This window comes from Pongo abelii, chromosome 16 (genome assembly GCF_028885655.2).
Source record: "Pongo abelii isolate AG06213 chromosome 16, NHGRI_mPonAbe1-v2.0_pri, whole genome shotgun sequence".
Taxonomy (NCBI): Eukaryota; Metazoa; Chordata; class Mammalia; order Primates; family Hominidae; genus Pongo; species Pongo abelii.
In genome coordinates, this window is record NC_072001.2 from 35,547,185 (window position 1) to 35,559,511 (window position 12,327).

Here is a 12,327-nt window from a genome sequence, read left to right on the forward strand (position 1 = left end):
TGAAGCTCCGTTACTATTATGGAGCATACTTTCATCTCGCTCTCAGTTATTGGGCAATATGTATCTCATAAGATTTTATCACATTTCACAGATGAACTGTTAATTGATTCCATGGCTACGATTAGGGGAGATCCAAGCTGGAGCTGCAGCTCTGAGTCCCATAAATTCTTTGTGCTTCTGTAAAGAATAAATCTGTTTTTAATGCAAATTAAAACTACTGGTCAGGGAATTTTGGCTCCCAGTTATTAAAAGACTGGAAGTGCAGAAGTGGAGAAAGGCAATAACTGCAGTAATCTCTTACGGGACTCTATTATAATTCCAAACATATATAACGTCGAGAAAAACCGGGAAGGGAAGAACGTGGCAATGTCCACTCTTGCCCCAGACATAATCCTTATTTCCACGGCAGTCCAAACAGTGGTAAAACCAAATGTACACTCTATAGCACGTAACTTTATTTCACTCAAATGAAAATTATTTTGACTATAGCATGGGAATACATAAGTAGAGAGTTATATAACCTATAGGAACAGGCCATTCATTTCCTATAAAGTCACAGGACTTTAGAATGGGAAGGAATTTACAGGATGACTTGCCCAAATTATTTTATAGATGACAAAACAGAGACCTGGAAAGACTGCGTGGCATTATTCACTGGTAGGGTTGGGCCTGGAATTCAGGTCCCCTGATTTTCTGTGAAATGCTCTGTCTGCTTTATTTTTCTGTTGCTTATGCTCAATAACACAGGCATTTAAGAGACAAAATAGTCGTTCTCCCCCACCCTTTTCTACTTTAGACACAGGTGTCCTCTTATCACACATAACACGCATTACCCCAGGGAGGGCATGTGATTATTTTTTCTCTTTCTTATGCTTACCTTCTATACAGATACATATTTACTTGAGCATTCATGGGGAAGGGAAAGTCTTTCGTTTCCAGTATTTAGAGGAACAACTTATCTTCTGATTTTCCAGCAAAATATAGTGAAGTCCAGTTATTGTGCTTCATGAACACCTGACACCTCTGGCATTACCTGGAGTCTAGATTGTGAGATCAACATATTGCAAATCCTGGTACGGTTTCAGAGAATGACAAGAGTGATCTGGTGGTTGTTGCACAGCCTGGAAAAGCATGTCATCCTCCTGTGGGCCTCGATTTTCCTAACTCTAAACTGAAGCTAACCATTGCCCTCCTTGCCTCTCTCCCTGGGGATTTGTGAGGTACTGCTTGCTTACTCTCCTTTAAAGGGGGGGGGAAACACTAAAAAAAATACTAAATTTCAGCCTTTTTTTTCCTATGTGTTTTGGAAACTAAGAAAGCAAGTGAACCTCTTCAGAAGAACCAAAGTAAACAGAGTTCCAAAAGGATGGCCTGGCTTTGGCACTCAGCCCCTTTGACAAAGATAAAGTCACTTCAAGAATGTGCCTTATTTGGCCGGGCACAGTAGCTCACGCCTGTAATCCTAGCACTTTGGGAGGCCGAGGCGGGCGGATCACGAGGTCAGAAGATTGAGACCATCCTGGCTAACACGTTGAAACCCTGTCTCTACTAAAAAAAAAAAAAAAAAAACAAAAAAAAAAACAAAAAATTAGCCAGGCGTGGTGGCGGGCACCTGCAGGCCCAGCCACTCAGGAGGCTGAGGCAGGAGAATGGCGTGAACCTGGGAGGCGGAGCTTGCAGTGAGCCGAGATTGCACCACTGCAATCTAGCCTGGGCGACATGAGACTTTGTCTCAAAAAAAAAACAAAAAAACAAAAACAAAATACCAGTGTGCCTTATTTGATTTCATTGTTACTCCACTGTTTAAGAAAAAGCTAAAAGCTAGAATATGAACCTGCAATGGTTTGATAAGGTCTAGATTGTTGTCTTTCCTAGACAAAACTCCCTTCATTTTAAATTCAGTTCTGATTCACAGAGGCTGACCACTGAAAATCTTTTGCAATTTGGACAAGAAAATTGCTGACATTTAACAACCAGGAGAATTTTCTCTAATATACAGGAAACAAAGGTCAATCATGCGATTTGAAATTTCTATTAGTTAGCAGATAGCTCTAAAATGACTCTCAACTTTTAAAAGGTTGATTTCTAATCCTATGTTTGGTTTTACATAACTTTTTTATTTCACTGCAAACTACTCCCTGACCACTTTTCTCTCTGCTATAATTCCCTGTCTGATTTGTATCTTTTTAATTCGGCCAAACATTTTTAAAGTACAGACAATGATTACATCAAAGAGCCTGTAGCGAAGTGAACTGTTTTACTTTTACAGTCCTGAGATCCAGAGCGGAACACATCCACTTATTGTCTTACATGCATGCCTTCAGAAACTGCTTAGGAAAAGCAAATATTCCTTAGCCTCAGAGTAAATTGTTTCTCTTGAGAATATAACATAAGAATTCACTAATCTCACACAAATATTGCAACACTGACCACGACCTCCTTAAAGAGTGTAACCAAACAACTGTGGTTTCTACATTAAAGATGGGATCTAACATATTTCATGTATGACATGAAAGCTAGACTACCTTCACCACAAAGCCACGGAAAACGCTGACAACCAGAATTTATGACTCCCCTCCGCAGAGCTAATGCACGGCAGCAGCTTCAGCCCCTCCACGGTGGGCCCCCTTTTCCTTCAGCAAGAATCCTGGAAAAGTATTAGAAATTTGACATCCGCCCCAGAAGCTGAATTTCTGTTTAGCCTGACACCAACGTGCCCTTGTTGATAATCTCTTCTCTATGTAGCTGGATGTTTCTATAACACAGAGGTGCTAGTTTTATGCATTGGGAAGGGAAGCTTAATATAGGAATAAGGTCAATAGACACAAACTCCTAAAAACATAACCATGGAATTATCTCAGTTTTGAATGATTATTATGACAGGATGATAAGCACGATTTGAGAATATGTCTGCACTTAGCAAAGTGCAAGACTTGCCTTCACCTTGCTTTCACCAGCATTTTAATCTTATTGGTAATTACAGTGGGAAGCAGGGCAAGATGTTGGCACTGGTGAAAGCAGGGCAGATGGCACCATCTATGGGATTTCAGAAGTCTCAGAAATTGTGGCTAGACAAGAGGAAAATGGTTAATTTCTACAATCTGTTTATTTGCATTTAAATTCCTAACTGGGTAACTGTTCCTCTCACACACTTACAAAGCTCATTTGCCCTTATATGCTGTCTCCTACCTCTACCTGTCATCTAATTTACCAGTATTTTTAGAATTGGTACCAGCAAAATATATCTCAAATTTCAGCCCTAAATATGAGAATACCTCTGTCTATTGCCACTCACTCTTCTATAAGGGAGGGAGAACCACGCTAACTAACCTGGTCAACTAACAAAAAGGAAAAAGCCCTAAGGGATGAGAACTGCTGATGATTAGGTTCCACTGGGTGGAGTGAATGGTTCCCCTGTGGTGTCTATTGAGAGAGCGAGTGAGCAAGGAAGATGCCTGAAGTGGGTGACATGAGGCTGAACAGAAGATCTCTGAGGTGTTCCCCAACTTCTGGGGGGAATTGTCCATATGCTGTATGGGCATATGGACAGCCCCTTCTCCCCACCTGAACATATGGACAGCCCCTTCTCCCTACCCACCCCTTGTTTATAATATCCTCCTCTAGAAGCTGAGGAAAGACATAATAGGTATCTGCAATAATTAGTTTGGTATACTCTTAGGTATCTGCAATAATTAGTTTGATCTAGCTGTAATGCTAGGAAGGATCAAACTGTCCCTGACTTCCATGAAGCAGTTCAGGAGCAGAGCAATGTAGGACAGGCAAACAGGCAGAATAGTGTCATGACACGCATGTGAGGCAGGTGCGTCACTTCTGGATGATCCCTGCTTCCTGAGGAAAAATATTCCTAAGTCCTGCTACAGTGCTTTCACTCCAGCTTCCAAGTGAAGCTTATTGCTTATGGATGCATAGTCTTAACACATGGGGCCGAAAGTAGGGCTAGTCAAACCTTATGCTACAGGAAAGAAGCCAGTCACACAAGGACAAATACTGGATGACCCCAACTGCACGAGGTAGCTAAAGTAGTCAAAGTCACAGAGACAGAAAGTAGAATGGTGGTTGCCTGGGGACGAGAGTGGGGAATGGGGAATTTGTGTTTAAAGGGTACAAAGTTTCAGTCGGGGAAGTGAAAATGTTTTGGAGATAGAACTGCATAGCAAAATGAATGCACTTCATAATAATAATACAAAAGAATGGCTAGTCAAAGAAAGAACTGGGGCCAAATCAGAGCTGCTTACCTTTTCTGTGCATTCTCCAAGTGACTTTCTTCCATCTTATGCTCTTTTTTGGCTGTAAAAGATAAATCATGATTAAAAATTTTTTCTTCTGTTGTCTCCTTTGTGTAATCTTACAGCTTCAATTACACCCATTCATTACTACAGGAGGTCTGAATTCAGGGGTGGGTAGCCTCTAGCACATGTCCTGGCAATAACACTCAATTTGCTTTATCTGCTACCACTTTTTTTTTTTTTAATTATACTAAGTTCTAGGGTACATATGCACAACGTGCAGGTTTGTTACATATGTATACATGTGCCATGTTGGTTTGCTGCACCCATTAACTCGTCATTTACATTAGGTATTTCTAATACTATCCCTCCCCCAGCCCCCCACCCCCCAACAGGCCCCAGTGTGTGATGTTCCCCACCCTGTGTCCATCTGTTGTTCTCACTGTTCAACTCCCACCTATGAGTGAGAACATGCAGTGTTTGGTTTTCTGTCCTTGCGATAGTTTGCTGAGAATGATGGTTTCTGGCTTCATCTGTGTCCCTGCAAAGGACATGAACTTATCCTTTTTTATGGCTGCATAGTATTCCATGCTGCATATGTGCCACATTTTCTTAATCCAGTCTATCATTGATGGACATTTGGCTTGGTTCCAAGTCTTTGTTATTGTGAATAGTGCCACAATAAATATACATGTGCATGTGTCTTTATAGTAGCATGACTTATAATCCTTTGGTTATATATCCACTAATGGAATTGCTGGGTCAAATGGTATTCCTAGTTCTAGATCCTTGAGGAATCGCCATACTGTCTTCCACAATGGTTGAACGAATTTACACTCCCAACAGTGTAAAAGCATTCCTATTTCTCCACACCTTCTCCAGCATCTGTTGTTTCCTTTTTAGTGATCGCCATTCTAACTGGCATGAGATGGTATCTCATTGTGGTTTTGATTTGCATTTCTCTGATGACCAGTGATGCTGAGCATTTTTTCATGTGTCTGTTGGCTGCATAAATGTCTTCTTTCGAGAAGTGTCTGTTCACATCCTTTGCCCACTTTTCGATGGGGTTGTTTTTTTCTTGTAAATTTGTTTAAGTTCTTTGTGGATTCTGGATATTAGCCCTTTGTCAGATGGGTAGATTGCAAAAATTTTCTCCTATTCTGTAGGTTGCCTGTTCACTCTGATGATAGTTTCTTCTGCTGTGCAGAAGCTCTTTAGTTTAATTAGATCCCATTTGTCTATTTTGGCTTTTGTTGCCATTGCTTTTGGTGTTTTAGTCATGAAGTCTCGATAACAGACATAGCTAATGGTGGCCAAATAATTTATTGTTTCCTCTGGGACATGTTTGAGAGTGATATTAATAATTATACCTGGGCAAAGACATAAATTACGGCAATCCTGGGTAGATCAGGACATGTGGTCACTCTTGCACATCTCATCGTGTTCCCCTTTACTCTAAACATAATAAATCCAGTAGCATTTGCAGCAGTGCTGCTCAGAGTCATGGGAATCTTGCACATACTGCCTCCACACCCACAGGCCCTTTTGGCAGTCTAGGGAAGCCTATGGACTCTTGTCAGAATAATGTTTTCATAAGGTTACTAAGAAAATCAGTGATACTGAGACACAGTTCTGAATCCACAGGTCAAGAACCTATGTTCTTTCTATAGGATTATCAAGAGGTTTCATTTTGGGGTGGTTCTTTCATATATCCTTCTCTACAATCAGAAGATATTATATATGAAAATACCACTCTCACACTTTAAAAATATCCAGAAAAACAGAAAGTTGTAACATAAGCTACATAAGCCTTCAGATTCCTTTAATTTAGGGCTACAATGATGTAAAATGAATGAAAAAAAGTAAGTCTCATATCTAGGATCTGTGCTGTGATACTTCATGAAAGATAAGGGATTTTGAAACATCACCCTTTTATTAAACCTGGCCCTACCACTTACTATCTGTGTGACTCTGGGCAAGTGAGTCAAGACCAAATGCTTAGTTATTGCCTCATCTGTCCCATGAGAATAGCCATAGTGACCATTATCATACAGCTGCTGTAAAGATTTAATGAGATAATACATGCAGAGTGCTTAGCACATAGTGTGTGCTCAATATAGGCCATGGCAGGTATTATTACTACATTACCATAATCTTCCTCATTGATTTTAAAATGTAAATTTTATCAAGTGGCTCCCCTGCTCAAAACCTTCCAATGGCTTGTCTTGCCATCACCCTTGACGTAATATCTACAGTCTTCACAATGCTCTAGAAGGCCCTGCACTTAAGTCTGCTCCTTGGCTGTTTGGTGGCATCACCTCCTCTTTCCCACACGCCTTCCTTTCTAGCTTCGCTGGCAGCTGCCTCTGGCTTGAGCGCACTGAGCGTGCACATTGGAGGATCTTTGCACTCACTGTTCCTCCTCTCTGGAACGCCCTGACCACAGTCTGCACAATGGGCTCCCTCATTGCATTGAGGTCTCAGCTGAAGTATCTCCTTCTCCAGCTTCTGTAAATAAAAGACCATCCCTTGCCACTCATCATCTGCCTACTACCCCTCCACACACACCCTCTACCCCTACCTTCCTTCCATAGCCTTCCCACAGCCTCTATCTATCTAACAGACTATTCCTTTCCTCATTTGTTTATCATGCAACAACTGAACGTAAGCTCCAGGAGGGCAGCAGCTTCACCTGGCTTGCTTTCTGCTGTAGCCTTAATTGTAGAAAAGTGGCTATATGTTAAAGCAATCAATTTAGCTTAAAAATGAATATATTGGATAAAGCTTGCTTAAAAAGAGATATACTGGCTTTCCTGAAAAAACTTCACATTTAGAATATGAACATAAGCCAAAGAAGATTGAGAGGCTAATGTATACCATTATCTCTAAATGTAGTATATTTCAACTAGTAAAAATTATTGTTTTATATTAAAATGATTCAGCTTTCATAAGTGCATCATTTTAGGCAGACGGAAGCCATGGCCAGGGCCATCTTTTGCTGTGTGATGTCCCCCCAATACTCTTGGCAGGAATTTCTGTGAATTAGTCTGGTACTTAGCCAATCAGATACTGAGAAATGACCTGTGTCTCTCCTAGGTTATCAAGTTCCCCAAAATGTGAAACAAACTAGTGATCTGTTCTTCTCCAGTGAATTTAAGTTATGTGCATAGCCAAATAGGAAGAAAAATTTCTCTGAGGCCTGAGTGATCTTCTTGGACCAGCTCTGCTCTCTCAGCAGATGGTTTCTAACTGGCTACTTCCAGGCTGTGTGTGCTAAGCAGAGTGTGGACAAGCCATAACTGTATATGAATTTAGTGACAAGAAATACCCTATTCAAACTGAATTGAGCATTGGATAAGATTTTGCATTACCTCTGTGAATACGGTGATTTGGAGAAACAGAGTCCAAATGTAAAAAGAGGTATTATTAAGAGCCAATGCACACCGCAGAAACTCTGAGGGTTTAGGGAAAAGGACCTTCAGGAAAATGAGAAGAAATTAGAGATCTAAATTATTCCTAATTTTGCCCATGTACAGATAAAAAAGTCATCTACCCTTGTGGTGTGACCTGGAAGCTCTAACAGCCTAAAATTTTCTCCTACTTGAATGTGTAAAATTTTAAACCAGGCCATTACACATTTTAAGTCTTCAAGATGCTCCAAGCAAAACACAAATACATTACCTGGAAGAACCATGTTTAAAGACTGGAGTCACAAACTCAAATTCTAATACCATCAACAAATAAGGTAATCGTGGGCCAAGTATAAGAATCCCAGTGTTCTAACATTCTAGTTCTAGTTCTATGATACGGGAACTGATAGCCTTAAAGTGCGGAAGACAGTAGGGAATTGCAGGCAAGTGGGAAGGCTGTACCCCATTTAGGAGAGGACAAGCACTTGACCTTGTTACCAGATCTAGTTTTTTAGAGAAGCTAGAAAGAGATTTTTAAATGAATGTTCCCAACTTAAAAAAAAAATTCAACATAATATGACAAAGAGAACAGTCCTGCTGGCCACGTATGGCTCTGCAACCTCTGATTTCAGCCTCTAGTAGCTGCTGATGTAATAACATAGGAGGTTTATTTCTTCCTTCTATGTGCTAGACACTATCCCAGGTGTTTGAGATCCACCAGTGAAGCAAGCAAACAAAGGTCCCTGTAGAACTTTTGTTCCTGTTGAGGAAGACAAATAATTAAACCTGAGAGAATAAGAATCAGTGTAAGTAATTTTTGATAAGTGGTAACAATAAAAACAAAAAACAAAACCAAAAAAAACCATCCAGAGCATAGATGGAGGCCTATAGGAGACTCTCCATGAGTTACTGAATTAGGCGTGCCTGGACAGCTAGAGCATGTCCCACTGGGACTTGGTACAAAAAGGGAAAGACAATATTGAAATTGCAGATGACAAGTCTTAGATGGAAACTGTTCTTTGACTAGGAGTGGCTCAAATCTATGTGTAAAATTTACTTGGTTTTCTATTCTACAAAGCCACATAGATAGCGGTATTTAGATGCTTCATTTTTCTTTTTTTTGAGACAGGGTCTCACTTTGTCACCCAGGCTCAAGTGCAGAGGTATGATCATAGCTCACTGCTACCTCAAACTCCTAGGCTCAAGCAATCCTTCCACCTCAGCCTCCCGAGTAGCTGGGACTACAGGTGTGCATCACCATGCCTGGCTTACTTTATTTTTTAGAGATGAGGTCTTGCTATTATATACATATCTACATATAATATATGCTATATAATATATATAATATCTACATATATGCTATATAATATATATATTATATCTACATATAATATATGCTATATAATATATTATATCTACATATAATATATGCTATATAATATATATATCTACATATAATATATGCTATATATTATATCTACATATAATACATGCTATATTATATATATCTACATATAATATATGCTATATAATATATATTATATATAATATATATTATATAATATACATATATAATATACATATTATATATCTATATTATATATTATATATAATGTAATAATGCTATATATTATAGCATTACAGCTATATATAATATAGCATATAACATATATAGCTATATGTTATATATTATATATAGCAGATATATATTATATATAACAGATATTATATATTATATGTAGCATATATATATATATATACTAGTCTTGAACTCCTTGGCTCAAGCGATCCTCCACCTTGGCCTCCCAATGTGCTAGGATTACAGGTGCGAGCCACCATACCTGGCCCACTTTGGGATTTAAATTGTGGCACTACTAGTGTGAGGTGAAGTGGGGGTATATGTATCTTAGGAGACAGATGGGCTTGGACGGATTGTCAGACTCAGTATGTGGGAGGTAGGGAAATAAAAGGCATCCCTCAACTTGTTCTTCTCTCCATTATTTATTGTCTTCTTAAAAACGTTTTTTCTTATTTTCCTCCTCTCTCTTATTTATAAGAAGCTCTCTTATTGTCTGCAATGAGTTAAATATAATTATTTCCTAACTCGTAGGAATGAAATGTAGCTGCTTACAATAGTGATAGTCTCACAGTTTTCAAGATAATAAAAGCAATAAGGAAAATAAGTCAGAGTATTAAAAAGAGAAGTTTTGCTTAACATAAATTCTGTCTCCTAAATGTCTTCATCAAGGTTACTTGCACGCTGTGACGATGGTGAATCTTGGAAATGCTTGGAGAAAGTTGAGAGGTAAGTTTGCTTGGTGACACACTTATAACATGGTACAATTTTTATGTCATTGGCAGATTATGTGGTTTTTCTTAAATTTAAATTTTCTCCTTAAGTAACACTTTCCATAATTTTATGTCACAGAGAGAAAGTAACATGGCTTCCTCAGAAGGTGTTTCTTTAAAAGAGACACATGTATGGATTTTATTTAATACAGTCTCGACTGAATAAAGACTGCTGGCTTTTGTGTAAATCTTTAATGCCTTGAAATTTTCTTTTCTGGTACATTTGATGGCCATTGTTTTATTAGTTATCATAAAATTGTTCCACAAGAACAATTCTGAAGTTCATAGTTCTGTAGCCTACCAAGTGAAGCAGAAATGGCTTTCTATTCCATGGCTATGGGCCCAAGGAATGCAAATCAGAACTCATGATACCTAAATGCCAAGCTTTAAGCCTAGCTGTGTCACCTGAGTGTCATGAGCCAATCACAGTGTCCTGTTTCAGTTTCCCATTCTGTCAAATGGAGATGATGATACCTACCTCCCACATAGTTGCAGTCAGTCTTTGCAGTCAGGTCTTTGACAGTTCAACGTCATGCCATGGATGCTGGGTGTGCAAGCTTCCAATGGGTTGACTGTTTTGCCAAAGTTAAATGAAGTGTAGCATAGAAGAAAGAGCTTGGGTTTTGCACCAGGTGGACCCGGGTTGAATTTCTGCTCTGATACTTACTAACTGGGTGATCTTCAGAAAATCACTTAACTCCACTGAGCCTTATCCGTAAAATGGGAATAATAAGATCTACCTCGCAAAGTGCTTGTGACAATGAGATATACTGAACGTGTGAGATTAATCTAGTGACTGACATATGGTGGGCATTCCAGAATGGCAGCCATTTATCGTTGACTGGCTAGAAGCAAATGCTAGTAGTCACTATTCTAGCTTTCTGACTTTGGCATGGTTATCACAAAATTTCACACAACATACTCTCTTTAGAATGTTCATAACTGCTTTCAGTAGACAAGAATTTTGGTTGTTATCATTTTATGCTCAAAACTTTAGTGTTTTTTTTCATTTCAGTCACTGAGCTGATGTCCTTAGCATGGCCTGTAAAAAGGCTTTTCTACAAAAGGGTGGTTCCCTACGTCTGACCTAATGTCATTTTATTTGCTGTTTCGGCTCATTTTGTTTTATTTCATCCTCAGGAGGAGAAAAACTTATTTATAATTTAATAAATAACTGGGAGTCATGGGGTGGGTGTGAGGGGAGAGGTACTTATGATTATTCTCACCTGTTTTTTCCCCTTAATGACCATTCAGTTCTGTAATCTTTGACCTGATTAACTGGATCACTTCCCCAATACCAAATAAAAGATAATGATACAGGAGTCTTTTTTTAAGAGGTAAGTTTTCTGAGAGCTAAGATTCCTTCCTTAACCTCTAGGCTCTATATGGCAGCCTGTAACAGGTTCCCCTCAATGCACAGTAAATTCAATTCTCTTTGTTGCCACCAAAACTGCCATTTTAGAAGGCAAAGTGAACTATGCCCCTTTTCTGCTTAACGTTCTCACTGGTTCCCCCTCTGAAGACAAAGTGCATTTGCACTTCACAGTGAGCCCCTCACACCTGCCTCCTGCCATCCCCATAGTATCATCCCCAGAGCTCCTGCTGCGTGGGACTCATGGCTGTTCTCTGGACTCAACTTGCTGCATGGTGTCTTTATTTTTGGGCACTTGGCTCCTTCTGTTTCTAATGCCTTCTCTTCCTTGCCCTTCTCCCTTCTCCTACCCTTCTGTTTGAATGTCTTCTCTTTCTTCAAAAACCAAGCTTGAAAATCTCCCGAGAGGCCCTCCATGCCTCTCCCCAATAATGTGGTGAGCCGTTCTTTCTGTGGAGATCCAAACACACTATCTCCCCATAATTCCTTATCACAGCACACCGAACGCTATGTCAAGATCACTGGCTTGCAGCTGGCTTTTCCCACTGGACTCTGTGCTCCTTTCAGAGTTGCAACCAAAATCTGTTCTCAGAGTTTTTCTCTCAACTATCACCTAGTAGGCACTCATGTACTTATTTTTTTTTTCTTTTGAGACAGGGTCTTGTTCTGTCACCCAGGCTGGAGTGCAGTGGTGCAATCTCCGCTCACTGCAACCTCCATCTCCCGGGTTCAAGTGATTCTCCAGCCTCAGCCTCCCAAGTAGCTGGGATTATAGGCACGCACCATGGCTGGCTAATTTTTGTATCTTTAGTAGAAACGGGGTTTCACCATGTTGGCCAGGCTGGTCTCAAACTCCTGACCTCAAGTTAGCCATCTGCCTCAGCCTCCCAAAGTGCTAGGATTACAGGCGTGAGCCACCGTGCCCAGCCTTGTGTACTTATTTGACAGA

General features: G+C 39.8%; 1 protein-coding gene across 3 annotated transcripts in view; it reads right to left on the minus strand.

Moving 5' to 3' along the window:
• Positions 1-12,327, minus strand: part of FMN1 (formin 1) — a 434,649-nt gene that overhangs the window by 27,041 nt on the left and 395,281 nt on the right. For all 3 annotated transcript variants that reach the window (XM_063716551.1, XM_024232602.3, XM_024232603.3), the window contains one exon: positions 4,257-4,308. In XM_063716551.1, coding sequence (XP_063572621.1) covers positions 4,257-4,308 — 52 coding nt within the window. The remainder of the gene's footprint in view (positions 1-4,256; positions 4,309-12,327) is intronic.